The sequence below is a fragment of the Pararge aegeria genome, chromosome 17 (genome assembly GCF_905163445.1).
Source record: "Pararge aegeria chromosome 17, ilParAegt1.1, whole genome shotgun sequence".
In the NCBI taxonomy this organism is placed as follows: Eukaryota; Metazoa; Arthropoda; class Insecta; order Lepidoptera; family Nymphalidae; genus Pararge; species Pararge aegeria.
Window position 1 is genome coordinate 4,265,768 of NC_053196.1, and position 19,671 is coordinate 4,285,438.

At 35.0% G+C, this 19,671-nt stretch overlaps 1 protein-coding gene across 2 annotated transcripts; it reads right to left on the reverse strand.

Moving 5' to 3' along the window:
• Positions 1 to 10,745: 10,745 nt before the first annotated feature.
• On the reverse strand, positions 10,746 to 19,417 carry LOC120631064. 2 transcript variants are annotated; one of them, XR_005659045.1, is made up of 8 exons: positions 19,165 to 19,417; positions 18,027 to 18,173; positions 17,079 to 17,217; positions 15,632 to 15,792; positions 15,106 to 15,180; positions 13,539 to 13,695; positions 11,113 to 12,979; positions 10,746 to 11,082 (listed from the first exon to the last, which is right to left on the reverse strand). XR_005659045.1 is itself a non-coding variant. In XM_039900479.1 (7 exons), exons 1-7 carry the CDS (start codon positions 19,238 to 19,240, stop codon positions 11,818 to 11,820), a joined length of 1,917 nt encoding a protein of 638 aa, XP_039756413.1. In that variant the 5' UTR covers positions 19,241 to 19,417; the 3' UTR covers positions 10,746 to 11,817. The 2 variants fall into 2 exon arrangements, 1 of the variants encoding a protein (XP_039756413.1); XM_039900479.1 differs by having other exon boundaries at positions 10,746 to 12,979.
• Positions 19,418 to 19,671: the final 254 nt, after the last annotated feature.

Here is a 19,671-nt window from a genome sequence, read left to right on the forward strand (position 1 = left end):
ACACAATTCTCTGAAAGTAGCCAATACATACTAAACTACAAACCTCAGTGTTAGTAAATAGATTCAAGGCCTTATGAATTACCGATGGTATTTTTCAAAACGTTATTTATTCCACAGCTCGGGGAACGTGACTGCTTTGAATGTTAGGTATTAATATTCAATATTCACTGATTGATTTCGGTTTTATTCATATAGCCTATGCATGGGATCACAGGGTCCTGGGTATAATAAGGTGAGCCAAAAGTTTTTTTCTGTTAAGGAATTCTCAGTACAAGTCCGAGTTAGGCCTTGAACTATGGTTTCTTTCTTAATAACTAAGCTGAAGAGTTTGTTTTCTTGTTTACTAATCTCTGGATCTAACAGTGTTGATATAAATTGACAGCGTAGGTCGGCACCAAACAAGGTGGACAGATGACATCAGACGAGTCGCTGGGGCAAGCGGCCCAGGACCGTGTATTGAAGAACTCCCTACAGTGACTCCAGCAGTGGACGTCGATTGGTTGAAATTGTGCTATCTGGTGCAGTGTTTAAACCGAACATAGCTAGAACAAACAAACAGACGCACATTCGGATGTAATGATTAGTATGGAAGTGGTTAATGTATACAGATAGGAATATAGGTACCTATTGCGCCAATTGGCTCTGAGTCAACTCATACGCAATAGACACACCTCCACTTAGAAAACACGTTTAAATGATAATTAACCTTAGACAAACAACAACAACTTGTTTGTATCAATATCGTTGGCTAGACGTTCATTGCGAACGACAAGATTGCGGAAAAGGTACACATACAGGTTACATAACAAAAGAAATGTGATGTGTACGGAACGCGGTGTTTTTAAAAAGACAGAATACTGATAGTCAGTAAAAAAAAATCGCCATTAAAAGAGCAAAAATTCGCAGGGCATGCAAGAAACACATCCTACAAAGTGCAACGCTATGCCCATTTACCCGAGGCGTAGGTGTTAAGCATAATGTGCCTGTAACTACACCGGCAACCACACGCGTCTGACCGGGCCACAGCTATGTTTACTGGCGGCAGAAATAAGGATGGCGGTTGTACTTACCTCGACGAGCTGTGTCAATAAAGGTCCACTACGATTAAACGCAGCTCCAAAAGCAAATTAAAATGTTATTAGAGAGTAGGTTATCTAAGATATTAATTATATGCTTGAATGTTTTGTTTTTATTATTATTTTGAATTTGAATTTTTGTTTATTGTTATTATTGTTTTTTGCTTTTTTTTTATTCTTAATGTTGTACAGTTTATTTTTATGTTTTAATTTAATTGAATTTGTTGTAATTATTACTCTTTCATACATTCTTTTAATAGGCCGGGGAAGAGGAATTGTGCAACTGTAATGTCTTCACGGGGTGCGTTGCTAAATAAATAAATAAATAAACTGTTTGTATCCTCTTTGGTGGCAGGGTAAATGAATTTCTTTAGTGTAACTCCGCAAGCCTAAAGCATATACAGGTTCAAAGGTTGCGTTTAACAGCTGAATTTGTATTTCTCGCTGACAAAGGTGATGTTTGCTCGCTCCCGCTAAATGAGTTGAGGAAGAGGCACTGTTAGAAGTACGAAAAACTTTTATCATTCGCCATTTTAGTATCCACTATATACTTATAAAGTTGATACTAAAATGTTGACTAAAGCTAGTGCATTACATTGTAGCAAATTGTTTCTATTAAATGGCATAAACAAAATAACACAAACAATGTTTAAAAATTCTGTTCAACAATGTAATACACAATTTCAACAAAACACTTTAGCCGGTGATAAAACACTTTGTAATCGTATTTTAATATCGTAACCCCTGCATATAGAATGTATTTTTTATTCATATGACAAAAGTGGTGCTAATTTTTTTTTTAAACCGAAATACGTTCGCTCTGACCGAGGGGAGTACCATGGCCGATTAAGTCAAGGCCTTTCATTAAAAAGACTGTTTACGTTATGCGAAAATAACATCGAGCAGTTACAAAGAATTTAACAAAATAACAATATCTTCTAAAGTATGACTTGTTATTCGATTGCACTAAACAGTCACGCCATGTTTACCAACCAGTCCCGTAAAGGCAATATCGTATCACTTGAAAGGAATTAATTAGACACCTAGGTATGCAAGAGATAAACTGTGCAATTATGTTATCTATTTGTATTTCTTATTGTATTTTATCTGCGTCAATCTTTTAATTGAAAACTTCAGAAGTGGGATACAAACACGCGATCTCTATAAACTATGCGTTTGAACTTTCTAAGCGAATTTATCATTTATGTACTTTTTTCGTACCTGTCTGAAATTTCGAAATTACGGCCCCTTTTTATATTTAGAGCGATAAGCTCATAATTTATAATCATTTGAATGATATCTTAGTCCAATCCAACGTTCTCAATGTCTGTCTATGCGTCTGTTTGTCCGATTTTTTTGTTTGAGACGGTATACTTCGCATGTGGTCCCATTTTTATCAGGTAAAGGGATCTGCTGAAGGGATCCTGCAGAAATTGAGGGAACTCTTCAAATATTATATGGACACCAATAGCAATTTGAGTATTTTTTCGAAAGGCAACATTGGTTCGAGTAAAACTGATGATGGGATGCATTTCGATGGTGGTATATAGTAGGTAAGCAATTTATGCTCGTCATATTAAAGCATTAACGCCCCGAAAAAAAAACCGACTTTGTAATACAACTTAAAATACAATCTACAAAATTTTTAAATCGTTGCCAAGTAAAATGTAGTTTTGTATAACAAAGTTGGTTTTTTTTGTAATTTTTTTTTTTATTTCGAACACTCTATTTTGTATTATAAAAAAAACTAAATAGTGTTGTTCTCGATTCTCTTTCTTTCACTTTATAGTCTGGAAAGAGGCTTGAGTCCACTAACATAACAAGGGTTAGCTCGTAGTGGATTAAAAAAAAACAAAGCAACTTAAGCATTTATGACATTAGAAAGGAAATGAAATATATATAACCAGCCTGTACTACATCCACTTAATAGAGCTAGTTTAGAATACTTTAACCAAATGAAAAAAAAAACAAGGCCGGAATGTCTAATAAGCGGAACACGTGACGCCGCGAGTGGCGTGATACTGCTTACGTTCTTATCTATTAATATGTATTATGTAGATACGATTTAAATATGCGCCGGCGCAGTCCGCTCGACGGTCACACCTCCGCCGTAAACAAGGCTATCCATCACGCTGTTACGAATCACTCTGTCTGCGTGCTTCGTACACCGTAATACAAACAGCTACGCTATTAAGTGACACTAATTTGTTTTTTCTTCTAATTTGGAGGAAGAAAATTCTCATGGATACCACCGATTCAATTACGTATGGTCTTTACCTGCGACGAAAAAAAAAATGCGAAGTTTGTTTGTTTCTTTGTCCTTCATCAACTGAATTTAGGGTCCCAGGAAAACCAACGGTTCCCATAGGTTTCCAAAAAAACCGTAGGTACGTAATCATGAATAAAGCGGTGATAGCCTAGTGGGTAAAGCTTCGGCTTTCGTTGAGACCGAGTTGGAGCCCGGCACGCAACCCTCACTTTTCGGAGTTATGTGCGTTTGACGGCCGATTGGCGCAGTGGGCAGCGACCCTGCTTTTTGAGTCCCGTGCCTAAGGCCTGATGCCCACAACTGGAAAATGTCTGTATGATGAACATGAATGATTTCAGTGCTGGGTGTTTATATGTAAATTATAAGTATTTATGTATCCTATTCATAAAAATATTCACCAGTCATCTTAGTACCCATAACACAAGCTACTTTGGGTCTAAATGGCGATGTGTGTATTGTAGTAGTATATTTATATTTTAATTTAAGCAATTTAAATATCACTAAACGGTTAAGAAAACATCGTGTGGAAACCTGCATGCCTGGGAGTTCTTCATAACGTTCTCAAGGACATGTGAAGTCTACCAATCCCCATTTGGCCAGCGTGGTAGATAATAAATAATAAATAATATGATGATGATGATGATGGTAATGATTTATTCATAAACGGGAAAGGAATGCGGCACAATTCAATATAATAACACACCACCTTTCTACTATCGCTTCTTAGTAAAAGCATGACCAAACAGTAATGCGAGACATAATTTTATACATACTTGCGAACACAATTGGTCAATGCCAAGGTTAGCTTTAAAACACCTTTTCGTGCACGTGAGCTTGGTATTTCATTTATTAACTCATTGAAAACAAGCACCTATAGGATATTGAAGCATGGAACGCTCTTTACCCAACTCTCACATCGATAGATGAAATTACGTACCTGCATCTGCGAACGAAAATAACATTAAAGCATACCTACTGCGGGTAGGACTTCGGCTTCTCTTTCGGTGAACCGAGTTCGAATCCCACAAGCACCTCTTAACGCACTCTCCTAACTTTTCTAAGTTATGTGCGTTTTAAGCAATAAACAAATACCTTGAGTCAACGGTGACAGAAAACGTCAGAAAACTGCATGCCTGAGCGCACTGGTCCAATGTGGTGGACTACGGCCGTGACCCGTGCCTTGTAGTGGGCCGGTAATGATGTCACCAGTAGCGGTGGCTGAAGATGGAGCAACTAACAGTAATGTCAGGCGACGAGTTAATCTGGAAGTATTCGCACTATCGCACCAAAGGTCATCATGTGTCAAAATGTAGTTTCCTCTGACGCAATGCCCTTTCTCATATCAGTTTTATACACAGTGACGCATTACGTGTCTTCGATAATGTGGGACGAATTTGAATACAGTGGGTCACTGCCAAGGCTGTTTACGACGGTTGTTTCGCAGTTTATAAGGTAGGTAATAAGCTTTACACTTCCTTGTTTTTAATACCCACCAAGGCCGAAGGTAAAAGTAAGCAAGTAGGTGGTGTGACCCCCCCCCCCCCCCCCCTTCCCTCCGTTAAATATTTAGTATAGGTAATTTACCATTTAAATCGCATCAACTGCATGGATAGGAGACATTTTTCGCCTAGGGGAAAGAAAATATTATCTTATTGCTAACATCTCTCTCCATCACCCGCTGAGTGATTCTGAGCCTTCTTTTGAGGCCCATAATAAATTTAATTGCTTATAATTATATTAAGTATATCTAAATAATTTATTTTCTTGCCTATGCTAGCCGTGCATCATCAAAAACAAAGGTTATCAAATTTACGACGGCTTACGACGCTGAATGAAGCTCTCTTGTTCCTATCATATAAAGTGTGAAGTTCTTTGACGTAACAAAATAAGTAGGTATTATTATTAGGTATATCCAAAGAGTATATCCAAAAGCATGCATTTCACAACGACACATCTGAAGACCTATTTGTTGTGGCTGTTGGATAAAGGCAGGCGTTAGGCGTAAATCCATGATATATTTTGAAAAGTAAGCTTAATTTGCTATACTCCGCGAAAAGCAGGAGAATCTGTAGTGTAACAGATTTGACAATGTACCCTCTCCAAGTTCCGCTTCGGACCGGAGCATCCTCATGTGATGTTGGCTTTACAATGAATAATTCAACCATTGTTCATTGTCTCCGGTTTCGGAGCGATACGTGTGTAGAGGGAATGGACGATGAAACTTTGAAATGGTTTTGAATTTGCTATAAAACTTTAGTCATTTGCTCAACTAACAAATAAGATTAAAGAAAATTACATTAACTTTAACCGACTTGGAAAAAGGACGAGGTATTCAAATGGCTTTATTTTTTTATTTATGTTATCTCAGAACTTTGTCATTTACTAACCGGTTCGGAAAAATCTTATTTTTGTATGAAGAGGTAAAGATGTAAAAATAAGTAAATAGTTTAGGAATTTTTACAGATTAAGTACTTGGCACCGACATATATACTAAAATAAAGGGTTCAAACTACGCCGTATGTTTTAAACATTTTATTATTTGAATTTGTGACATTGAGGTGAAATAAAAGGATAATAAAAATAGGTCAACGATTTTATTACAATGTTACATTTGATATGCTTATAATAATTATAATCGATAATAAATTATTAATATAATACATTTAGAATATACAGATCATTGGGATTAAAATTATGATATGTCACATAAGAATGGCAATGTGCGTTAAAAATTTGGGATTGAGAATTATTTATGCGAGACCGTGACGGACGGTTATAACATTTACGCCATTTTTAAGGGATTGGGATTGGGATTGGATAGCGTCTGTCGATTTTATAGTAACGTCTTATTACAATAACAAATTTACTTAAGTTTGTTAAATTTTATATATTCAAACTAGCTATAGCCCACGTTCATCGTCCGCGTTTAATACGGCTTTTTACGAATCCCCTGGTAACCATTCGCTTTCCTGGAATAAATAGTAGCCCATTCCCAGGAATCAAAAAATGAAGTTTGTTGCTTAGATAGGACAAGAAAGGACAAACAAAAAAACACACTTTCGCATTTATAATATTAGTAAGGATTCTTAACTATCTATTGAGTATTTCGTCTTAGCTCAGCCATCTTGAATGTTAAAACGTGAGATATTTGTGACGGAATTGAGATACATATCTCCGTCTCCTTTTAACGGTTTCTTTAGCTTAGAGAACCAGCCCTTTAGGTTATTGAGCCTAGGATGTAAATAATATAAACCATACCAAGAATCCACGCTTAATCTATAAAGTAAATAATATTATGGATTTTAATAAAAGTTGTTAATTCAAACATAATCCAAAATAAATAAATAACCTCGACACAGTATTAATTAATTATTGTACTCTTTAAACATACCTACACAGTTAATTTTGTATACTATAAATACTTCAATTTCAAAGGAAATGTCCAAACCTGTATGGACTTTTGGCGATACCTTTGTACATTAATATTAACAACTCTAAAGTGGAATGGTTTTTGATGCTTCAATATTAGTCGTGTCCGCGGTTTCTGTATTATCTTAATTCTGTGTCTTTAAACTTTTTTTTAAACAGCATTTATTCCTTACCAATTTTTGATATATACTTTATGATACAATATTATTATTAATTTAAATTAAATAATTTAAAAACAAAAACTATTGTTTATATTCTAAGACAGTTATGAAAACAAATATAAACTATACATTGTTACAATATAGTAAAGGATATATATATGGTTAAACATGTTTTATTTTTATTTATACAGTTTAGTTACAAAGAATATGATTTTAATTCTTTCATTTAATTTCTGCTTATTTTTGCCGCCAAGCATGCAGAGTGCATGGGAAATATGCAACGAGAGTGTATTTCTCATGCACACTCATTTCTTACATTTATATACCTAACTTACGATTAAATACTTTGTGCAGTCTTTAAATTTTAGATTAAATACGTTTAGATTTATATAAAACATAGCCGTGAAACTTAAAACCTAATTGGCAACACTAATAAAATCTTAATACGAAAATTAAAAAATATATAAAACAATAAAAATTTAAATTTAACACATTATGTTTTTACTAATCATCAGCATCATGGAATCATTCATTAATATAGTCGTTTCAACAAAGGAAAACCTGCATTCAAATATATAACTGCCAAAACTTGCTAAAACAGCATAATGTATACTACAGAGATATATAAAAAAATTGTACTAAGAAAACCGTGATAGCTAATTGGTTAGCGCTTTCGGTTTAACCGAGTTCAATTCCCGGCATGCACCTCTAATTTTTCAGAGATTGTGCGTTTTTTAATGTAATATGACTTCTAACTTTTCGGAGATTGTGCTTTTTTAAATTTAATATGTGATTTAAATTTTAATTACATTCATTTTTGTTTATGAATACATTATCTTGAAGAATAACTAAAAAAAAATTGCAGTCATCTTAAATTATCTTTATAAACAAAAATTTTTAATTTAGGAACACTCGTTTTCACGGTGAAGAAAAACATCGTGAGGAAGCCTGCATGCCTGAGAGTTCTCCTGAGGAGAGGAGACCCGTGCCCTGTAGTGTTTCAGTGTCTGGGTGTGTATATGTATATTATAAGTATTTATGTGTACTATATTCATAAAAATATTCATCAGTCATCTCAGTAGCCATAACACAAGCTACGCTTACTTTGGCGCTAGATGGCGATGTGTGCGTTGTCGTAGTATATAAAGTATATAAAAGTGTACCTGCAACGAGTATTAATGATGCTGATGAAATAGCAAAAAACTATATAACACATTCTTATTTCTTACAACAATTTTTGCGAATGATCTATGCCTAGAAAGGAAATCTAGAAACAACACTTTCGCCGCTAATGATAAACTATATAATTATTATTGAATAAATAAAGTCAATAAAAAATAAGAATAAATAAATTATTTTAGTGCGATTATGTTTTAATTATATTAATTTAATGATATAAACAATGAGATCAATTAAATTAAATAAATAGCATTAAATTAAATTAATTATTCACTAAACAAGAGATATGAGATCTTGCTGTTAGTGAAATTATTGATATACGATTATGACTTAAAAAATAATGCATGTAAATAATCGAAAAATAAATGTCCTTCTATAATGCATAAATCAGTCTAAATTTTAAGTGCTTATACGAAACTTAAGTACGTTCTGGAAACAAAGTGTATTTTTTCTAACTTTTCTCATAGTGTAACCAATATTTTCGTTACTGTTAAGTAAACTTTACTTTCAAATTGTTAAGAAAATAATAAAAACACACCTACATAAAGAAAATCTCTTTTGTTGTGTTCGTTTTTATTTATTTTACTGCACTTGTTTTTCATATTTTTTTATTATTCCACTACAAATTAGCCCTCGACTGCAAACTCACCTGGTGGTACGTGATGATGCAGTCTAAGATGGTAGCGGGCTAAACTGTTAGGTTAGGTTAGGCAGTCATACCCCTAATCGGTTTCTACGTGACTTCGCACCGGAACAGTAAATCGCTTAGCGGCACGTCTTTGTCGGTAGGCCAAACCGACCTGGGTTTGTTTTTGGTAACTAGCCACAGCCAAAGCCACCAGACCAACCAGAGAAAATTCTGAAATTATAAATACCCAAACTGCCCCTGCCGGGTATCAAACCCGAGACTTCCTACTTAAATTCATGGCGCACACCGTTGCACCAGGGAGGTCGTTGAAAGTAATGAAAAGATAGTTTACATTATAAGACAAGTTAGAAAACATGAAGTGTATATAATAACTAGCGGACCCACGCGACTTCGTCCGCGAATGAGCCGACTTAAAAAAATTTTCGTATGTTGTCGCGGACTGTTTTATGGAATTTTAAAGAAACAACAATTCCGACAATTCCGATATACCTACTACATACTTCCGTCGTTTGGCGTAACGTTTACCGTTCACGCATCGCACGCATCAGAATCTCTCAAAAAGAATATTTTTTGCAGTTTTTGCCCGAGATTCCAATATAAATGAATTCTAGCTAGATCGATTTATCGCCCCCAAAACCCCCTGTATACTAAAATTCATGAAAACCGTTGGAGCCGATTCCGAGATTACAATTATATATATACAAGAATTGCTCGTTTAAAGATATAAGATAAGATATTAAGAACCGTTATATAAAAATGTAATAGCAAAGAACTGTATTACTCTTAAAGCAATCCGGACTGCACTTTTGGATTGTAATTTTTAGTTTTCTTTTGTTATTTTTCTTATTGTATTATTAGTTTTGTTTAACTATTCGTATTTTTATTATAGTTTGTAGTTTTAATATCGGTAATTTTGTAGTAAATGCTGTGCACACCTTTAAGTGGCTGACACACAGATTAGAAACAAAATATTTGTAATTTTTCTTTACTATGTATTGTGAACAAGCTGTTGGTGTACCTTTAATAAATAAATAAAAAAAAACCCCCTAATAATTATTGATTTTGTGAAAACCATTTGGTCGTACAATATCGTTTAGTGAAAATCAATATTTTCCCTTCGAACAACCTTTCGACAGTCACTTTGGCTCGGCGTTTGGCAAAGCGTTTTTGCTATGGATATTTCAAAAACTAAGATGAAAATTGTCTACGGGAAAAACAGTTAACTTTTAATTGTGACACTGATTTTAACACTATCTTCTTGGTAAATCTATATATATAAAAATGTTATGTTGGTTTGTGTACGCTTCAAAAACTCAAAAAGTTCTGCACCGATCGAGCTGAAATTTCAATCAAGGATTGTTTTTATCTATTTTTCTCAACCATTCAATCACAATGTGTCACAGCAAAACGTGGCAGGGTACAGCTAGTTTGTTTATAAATATAAAACCCAGACCAGTTTAAAGTAGACAAATAATATGTTAATTAGTTTATTCGATATTTTTATTCAAAAAGTATAAGTAAATTTAACTAACTTTACACGTATGTAAAATCTATGTTATCTCTAAATGATATTTATTCTTGGCCTCCCTTATTTTTCTCGTGGAGTCTTGCAATCAATATTAAGATATAAAAAAAGTGCATTTACTAACATGTTAAAACTCTTACCGGCCATCAAAAATTCCCCAGGTATACCACGTTGATCTATAATTGTGAATTTAAATTAAAGCTCTAGTTATTATTGTTGGGACTATTCCTTATTTTTCATCTATTCGGTTTTTGTAAATTTTGTGAGAATCACTACGTTTCGACTAAAAATTTAACGTTAAATGAATTTTAGTTAATCCGAAATTAATTTATTATCGATATGTCTTCTCTGATAAAATTAATTTAAGCTATTGAAACATGTATCACAAAATAACTTAATAACTAATAACTTTTAATAAAAAGTTATTTTTGATAAAATTATCGTATAAATTAATAACTACATCCTGGAATATGGTAATGATATGATAGTAAAGATTTTGAACACATTAATTGAATACCGAGAACCTAAATTTCTGTTACATCAAACCTTATTTAAACAGTAACATGGTTCTCTGATGACGCGACAGTCGCACGACGCCGCGACTGTCGCAGTTAGATTATTTATTTATATTGTGCGTAACCACTTTCATTGGCGAGCAAAGCTTGGTCTGCTGCTGCTGTTGTATAGAAGTTGTCAGATATTCCCGCTCGTGATAAGTGTTTAGGGACCCGCTTGTTAAGAACGCTAAGATTCTCTTTTGAGTAATTATTACATACGAGTCGAAGTAATCTAACCTAAGCATCCATTTCGAGTACGTAGGTAACCTAACCCTCCATTCCGCGTTGGAGTATGTCATCTACCCTTCCAATCTTCATTGCAATAGGTTGCCTAACACATTACACCGAATAGAAGTACATTAGGTACTTAGCAGTACTTTACTAACCCCTCGAATCGGTATAAGAATATTTTCAAACCGCACTGAACTACACCTCCAATCCGCATTGGAGTACGTTATCTACCCCTCCAGCCCACGTATGTACCTTCTAGTCCATATTGGAGTAGATTGCCTAACCCTCGACTTCAAATTAAGTACGTGAGATCATGGGCGTACCCAGCTTTTGTTCCAGGAGTGAATTTTTTTAAGAACAGATCGTCCTCGGTTATTTTGTGAAAATTTTTTTAGAGGGGCCCTCTATAAACGATATTGTAGCCAAAATTGTATATTTTTTCATTTTTGTTTGTCTGTCTGTATGTTCTATACATTTTTAGGAGGGTTTTTAAATTTGCTGAGGATTTCAAGGGGAGGCTCTCCTGCCCCCCTGAGTACGCCCATGCGTTGGATACTTAGCCTTCCAAACGGCAAAAGAATAAGAACCCACCCCTCAAATCCACATTGGTATAATCCATATAAAACTTCTACTTATATGATATAGGATACCTATGCCCAGAAGTGGGACAGGATAAGGCAGATGTCAGTATGCGAAATATTCACCTTTAATTAACGCTCATAAAACTTGGTAAAAAAAAAATTAAAATACGAGATCTCCATGGCTGTAAGCAATAGCGCACGCGTCTTTGAAATTACTAACGTTAAATGCCGCGAAGTAATCATCATGTATAAACCTAACTATATTCTCTATTGGACACAGATATGTATTATACGTTTTCATATCATCTATAGGGTCTAGGACTTTCATTATGACATTTTGTTTATTCCTACAAAAACTAAGTTTGTCCGTCACATCCTCGCCGTTGTAAACGACGCGGAAATAAAAATCTTGAGCGATTGCCCTCCGCTTGGAGAATTTGAACTCATCCCTCAAATCCCTTCTCCTGTACACTTCAAAAATCATACGCGATGCATACTGTATGTTGTAATGGTGATAACTACTTAAACCTAAAGCCGTTATAAGCGCTTGGAGAGTTTTATCGTGTCCAGAATAGAGGACTAATTTCGGTTTATTCTCAGATATAACGCGTATCATATTTTGCACTATATTGTGTATGAGACCGTACGCTAGAAGCAAACCTCGTTTTCTATTATATATATTGTTCAATTCCTGCTCGTAGCTCCATTCTAAATACGGGAAAAGGGTCATAATATGTTCTTTCTTTATGCAAAACTCCTCTGTGTTTTCTGGTGTAGGATCTTTGTAGTCATCGTCGAAATCTGTATCCATCCTAGCGTCGTTTGGAAAGTTGAAATCTGCGTCTAGATTTTTCTTCACTATGACAACATCGTCATATGCCATGTTGTCCATGTATTTCTGCTGGTAGTATAAAAGTTTTTCCCTTTCCATCTGCGCGTCGAAATCTAAAGGTGGTTTCTTGTCGTACTTTCCTATGATATCTCTAGCTTTTCTGCCGATTTCGTTGTTGAAATCCAACTGGTTTATATAATCCAAATCTATGTTTAAGTTATCGATGTCTGCATCTAATAGATTCCTTCTGGGGACGGATTCCGAACGGAGCTTTCTCTTTTCTTTATTCAACGACAGCTTTTTGGTTTTCTTTTGGTTTTGGGAGCACGGTAGCGGTACGTCATGGCAGATGTAAGCTAGCAGTGCGTCTCTGACTACGTCCGCGTCGGCGTGTTCCTGAGATTCGAATAATACGTTTGATAACTTTTTTATCAATTCCTTAAAGTTTGGGTGTGATTCCAAGCGGAGTATTGATTGAAAACTCATCTTTCTGAAAATTAATAACAAGATAATTTTATATTGGATGGAAGCAGGGATTATCTATGTGGAGTATAAATATTATAGAAATTATAAATTAACCGTACTGATTCTATTGCGTTAAATTTGAATGTAAGATAGTGATAGCAAAAAGAACACCCGCCTAAGTTTTGGGCTTCTTCTTAGACCATGACGCGTTTGGAACCCTCGTAGCTTTAGTTTTAAGTTTACGAATATGGTTATCGCCATCATCTCACAACCATGTACACATTTTGACGGCCGATTCGCGCAGTGGGCAGCGACCCTGCTTTCTGAGCCAAGGCTGTGGGTTCGATTCCCACAACTGGACAATGACTGTGTGATGAACATGAATGTTTTTCATGTCTGGGTATTTATCTGTATATTATAAGTTTTTATGTATATTATTCCTAAAAGTTTTCATCCGTCATCAAGCGTAGCTTTTGTTATGGGTGCTAGACCCATAACACAAGCTACGCTTAGTTTGGGGATAGATGGCGATGTGTGTATTGTCGTAGTATATTTATTTATTTATTTATGTCCTTGGCACGCACCTGGCAAGAGAATGTTGCGCTTGGCACGCACAGTGGCGGAAACAGAAGGCCACACTGTGCGCTTCCTTGGCGGCAGCAGCGGATCGAGTGCTGCCCCAAGCTAATGCCTGCACCGATTGGAACGTGCGTCTGTATCGAGTGCTGTATGCAATACCACCTACACAAAAACATTTTTTTTTTTTTATTTATGACCGGCCGGTCATTAGCGCAGTGGGCAGCGACCCTCATTTCTGAGTCCAAAGCTGTGGCTTCAATTCCCACAATTGGAAAATGTTAGTGATAAACATGAATGTAGGATCCAAGGATCTTAGCCATTAGGATATACATAAAATGTGTAGTAACGATAATTTATTCCATGTTTTAAAGCTTAACAAAACGCGTTTCGTCAGGCATGTAAAACATACGATAATATTTAAAAAAAAACGTAAAATATATACTTATATTATGTGCGCTTCAAAAGAATCTTTAGATACCGCATATATTTTTCTTTCTTCTTGATTGCAATGTCACCCGCTTTAAGAAATTATATATGATATATACTAGCTGTTGCCCGCGACTTCGTCTGCGTTTGATTTTGTTTTTAAAGTATTCAGTATCGCTAAGCTTTAAATGAGTATAGTAGTATATATATATAACATGTGACTGCCAATTAATTATAGACAAATAATTTAAAATAAAATAAAATTGCGACTATAATTAAAGATCTAAGCTATCCTATCTCTTAAGTTGGACCAGAGTGCTCACGGTGTACCAATTTAATTTTAAATCGGTTAAGTAGTTTAGGAGTCCATCGCGGACAAACATCGTGACAGGAGATTTATATATATTAAGATGTATAATCTATTTCTATGAGTTATCGTACCGGAACGCTAGATCGCTTGGCGGCACATCTTTATCGATAGGTTGGTAACTCACCACGGCCGAAGTCTCCCACCAGACCAGGCCAGAGAAAATTCAGAAATTGACCGAATTGCGCCTCCCGGGGATCGAAACCGGTACCTCCTACTTAAAACACACAGCGTTAACAACTTCAATATTCGAATAAATAATTTGATTCAACATTTACTATCTGAAATTTTAACATAAACGAAACAAAGATAGCCTCATCTCATTTCAAGGGTAAAGGATGTGCTGTATATATTTTCCACAACTTTATTAACAATTATTTTAATGGTGATAAGTTCAGTGGCGTTTGGACATGATAAAGGCATATATCCTAAAATGTGAAGCTGGTACATACATTTTTATATGCATTTTAAATTTATACAATTGATAATACCTCCAAGTGTAGGTAAAAACACAAATAAAAATTATAAAAAAGCAATGTGTCATCTCTTCATCTTGTGTTTCAAACGTATCTCATTGTAATATGGACCTTTAAAAAAGTAGACCGAAACTGCAACGTTTCCTACTAGATGACGCTATATCAGTGGCGTGCACTTCATACTCGCACAAAAGCACTGCATACCCTAAAATTGTTACCTACATAAAATTTAGTGCTGCTAGTGTAGCGTTTAAATTTTCAACAATATTATTATTAGTCGGTTTTAACAATTTGATATCTCACCCATTTCACGCTTTCCGGTCAGATCCATGTGTTCCATGCCTAATTTATCACCATACGCTTCTCTTATAATATTTCCTGAAACACAATAAAAAGTTATTTAGTCTTAAGTAGAATTTTTAAAGAATTCTTAGTAGAATTATATTGAGAATTCTAAGGAGAGTAATTCTATTATTTATACAACATGTTAATGAAAACTGAAATTATACACGGCTTTCTGAGACTTATCTGTGAAACGTTTGGAACTGGAAAGTGTTATTGTGATGAACATGAATATTTTTCAGTGTCTGTGTGTTTATCTGTATATTATAAGTATTTATGTATCTATTATTCATAAAAATAGTCACCAGTCATCTTAGTACCCATAACACAAGGTATGCTTACTTTGGGGCTAGGTGGCGATATGTGTATTGTCGTAGTATATTTATTTATTTATTTATTTATTTATTTTAAAGATGACCCTATCTTCCAGGTAAGATACACCAGCAACTGTTCATTCAAAAAAAAAATGTAAATGATCATTTCTCACCAACAGTTATCATCTGCAGAACACCAGTTGGTGTAAGTTGACCCAAAGCACAATGTGTGGCAGCGGCACGAGGCAGAGAGGGAAAGTTGTGAAACGGCCCTGGGGCAGTCACCCACCACGCACGGCCGGAAACGCTTGCGTTTAGCACAAACTCTTCATAACTGCGAATTGTACAAAAATATACAAGACCGCGTTCTTAAGACGCCCGCGTTTTTTAAGGTATTTACGAATCCCTTCCCGTTCATCGTAATTTCCCTTTATTCTTTTATGGCAACCACACCTTTCAGACCGGCAGGGTGATTACGTATCTCGCGACAGAAGAAGAAGAAAATGTCTTTATTGCACATACAATTAGAAAGCCAGGTTAACAAAAAAAACAAAAACAAAACAGACAGATAGGTTTGCGACAGGCGTAAATCTTGCAATCACTGCTGTCAAACGTCACTTTTCCATACAATAAATAAACAAAAGTGACGTTTGACAGCAATGATTGCAAGATTTACGCCTGTCGCAAACCTGTCGCGAGATAAGTAATCACCCTGCGGAACACAGCATTGCAACAATGCTGCTTAGCGGCAGAAATAAGCATGACGATAGTACTACCCCGGACGAACTCGGTCATAAAAACTACTACTACATAATAATAATATTCCTGGGTTTTTAGACCAGGAATATTTTATTATCTAGTATTAGAGCTTTTCTCTTTTTATCCTATGTTACTCTCCATCCATATAACTAACTCTTAATACTTGTAGGGGGTAAACTAAAAATACAATATCCAGAGCGGGGTTGCCACTGAAGCACTATTTGATCCCAACGTTCATTAGGTATAATTGAGAAGAATGATTATTTTAATACTCTTGTAAATAGTATATCTAATTCCTCATAATCTCATTCATTACAATAAAATTGAGATTATTTTTAAATAATAATTAAACTACATCTAATTATGCCGTGAAAAGTAATAGGCTTCTATTCCTCAAAATACTGAAGCCTATAAAAAAACCAACTCGATGAGTGAAGTATTTCGCTCGTTATCGTCACCACAAGATACGGTATCCACACATACATACACACGGACGTCCAAGACAGAACTTTTTTAAACAATTTTTTAATTAGTTTAAATAATAAAAAGAGATTTAAAAATATCATAAGTAGTGTTTTTTCTCAACGTTTGTCTATTTATATTTACTTATAAAAGCTATAAAGTATAAAAAAGTGACATTTTAAGTTGGAGAATCCCTCGGCGTGCATAAACTGACAGTAATACCCACCTCAACGCTGAGGCGTGCAATAGAGAGACAAGATAGACAAGATATTATCTGATGGGGGTTTTTTTTATATATTTTCAAGAGCAACTATACCTATGTACTACTTTGATATATACAAACATTCATCCATCCATCCATCCATACACACTTTCACATTTATAATATTAGTAGGATACCTTTTGAGCAAAGGCGACACAGGCACAGTATCGCAAGGAAGCTTGTCTCCTCCCCTCAGATGAGTGAGAGGCCCGCGGTCGCCGTGTCTAGTCACCACTATCACCCCTTGTAGCAACCAAGTATCTGCATCCACAGCAGCTGAAAAATAAAATGATGCAAATGTGTGGATAAGCAGGTTAGTTTTAGAGATAAATATTTGAAAAATTGTTACTAAACTGACAGTATTGGACTGACAGACAAGGGGGCTATGATGTATCATACATTATAACTTTTTGTAAGACACCATATCAGTCTATATAAACAAAAAGTCGATATAAACAGTAGTCGATATAAGAGTAGTTACAAGAAATGGTCATAAATTAGTGACTTCTGTGATAATGTCTGTGAAAGGTAAAGAGGTCATTTGTGGGATTGAGTATACGCTTTTATAATATAATATTTAAGGTAATTTTGGACCTACCAATGCATAAGTTTAAAGAATATGTTAAAACACATTTATTACAACGGGGTTACTATACAATTGTTGGAAAAGAGCAACTGTTTCTTGCCTTCTTCTCTGTTGAATCTGCCTTCCGAACCACTACAGACAGACTTGACGTTTCAAAAGTGCTTATATTAGGGCTACTTTAAATGAATGAATTTTGAATTTTTTTTTAACTAACTTTCATGATGCAATGTTTGGGTTCAACTCCGGTTGTCAACAAAAGCTGCAACATTAGGCTTAGAGCAGTCTGTTTGACGTGAGATGAAAAACAGCCTTGTCATTGATTATGTTCTAATTGCTACACTTTTTGTGATAATATAATTCAATTCAATTGTTATTTTTATAGCTAGTTGTTAAACCAACTAAATACAATTTACTGAGAATGCTTAAACGGTAACTTATGATGAATCTTAATAGCATAGAGTAATAGGGCCTTGATAAGAAATCTTAATATAACAACTACCTTCAGATCCTCTGACAATACTGTCTGGTGGGTTGCATGCTCGTAGAAACAGCTTTCGATACTCTGAGTCAGTTTTAGAAGCATAGTCAGGTTGGATTACTTTTAGTGCCACTGTATCTTCTTCAACAGACATGTACTTGTATACAACTGAAAAAAGTATGAATGAATGAATGAATATACTTTTATTGCACACCACAAAAAGTACATAGAAAAAAAGAAAAGTATAACAAAACAACATATACAGTTTGGCAGCCTTATTACTTCATAGCAATCTCTTCCAGGCAACCAAAGTACCTTTTTTTACCATTTATTTATTGCAAACTTCAACCCTAGGGCAGGATGGAGGTTATGAGGGATTCCCCCCTCTAAAGGGGGTATACCCAAACTAAAAAATAGATACATATACCTTACATGTAGTAGATATTTATGAGAAAACGGTTATTAATTGAACACAACATTCCCATATATTACCCAGAATCATTATCATTAGCTTTAGAGTCCCAGCAGTGCTAGCATCAGGACTTATCTGTTAAAGGTGAGGGGAGTTGATAAAACCGATACACTGCCTCACAACTGCTTGAAAGACCTTAAAAGCTTCTTTTACCTTATTGTCTCCACGCAGACTCGACAAAAACTCCACTCCTCTCATTCACAATTAGAGTAAGAAATAGCGAGCTTTATGTTGTGCATCATAAAATAAGTTGTTATGAAATTAGTTGATGAGTGGAACACAAATTGCTTGCTTGTCTTATAATTCTAACCAGTAATAGCCCGCTTACCAATCTTTGATAAAGCATTGCCAACTCATGGAATAAAGATTTATTTTTGTTGGCAATGCAATAATATGCTTATGTGGTAGGAGTGTAGTCAATACTCAATGCCAAGCTGTAGACTTGTTCACTTCCGAATTTTGGTCAACCCGTCGTCGCTAGTTGGTCGTTAGATTAGTCAAGGCTTGTAGGTACCTTTAAACCTCTAAGCTTTCGGTATATAACGATTACTATCAGGTGTTAGTGAAATTGATGATTAGGATCGAAGTCTCAGTAAAGACAAAATTCCGATTCCCGGACCCAAAGTCAGGTCTTCGAAGTAAAAACTAGACCAAAACACTTAAAACATGAAGTGTTTAACCACTTACCAGTTATAAGAAAACATATCCATACACTCATTCCAAGATAGCAGTAAAATGCTCGATGTTGGAACGAAAACTTCATAATTTCTTAGTTTCACTTCACACACTACTCACATGAAAATTATATCATATTTTTATCACCATTTTTAAAGTTAAGTACCCTTTTAAACAATCACTTATGGTATTTCTACATAATTTTAATGCTTGCTTCTAGCCAAGGCATTATTTGTGTAATATTGATCAACAAATAAGAACCAGACTAAAAAAATAATTATCGTTAGCTGTCAACGTCACAGTTGCAATCAAAGAGAGCATACCTAACAAAGAGAATATAACACTACGTTTCAAAATAGAATGTTGGTTTTATTTTTAATTTCGTGGGCCTGGACCGGCCTGGATGGTAGATTTAAGAGAACAAGATCCTGTTACTGAGCTAAGAACAATAAATACTCAGATGAAGGAGCTATCATTGTATAACAGCAATACTACTGAAAAATATTTATAAAGAAAATT

Bases quoted from the DNA above. Each gene is read 5' to 3' on its own strand.
- LOC120631064 (XM_039900479.1), bottom strand. From the start codon at position 19,240: ATGAAGTTTTCGTTCCAACATCGAGCATTTTACTGCTATCTTGGAATG. The intron at 18,174-19,164 runs GTAAGTGGTTAA...TACTTTTTTCAG, and splicing joins GATATGTTTTCTTATAACTG to TTGTATACAAGTACATGTCT. The intron at 13,696-15,105 runs GTGAGATATCAA...GTTTTTGTGTAG, and splicing joins GACCGGAAAGCGTGAAATGG to GTGGTATTGCATACAGCACT.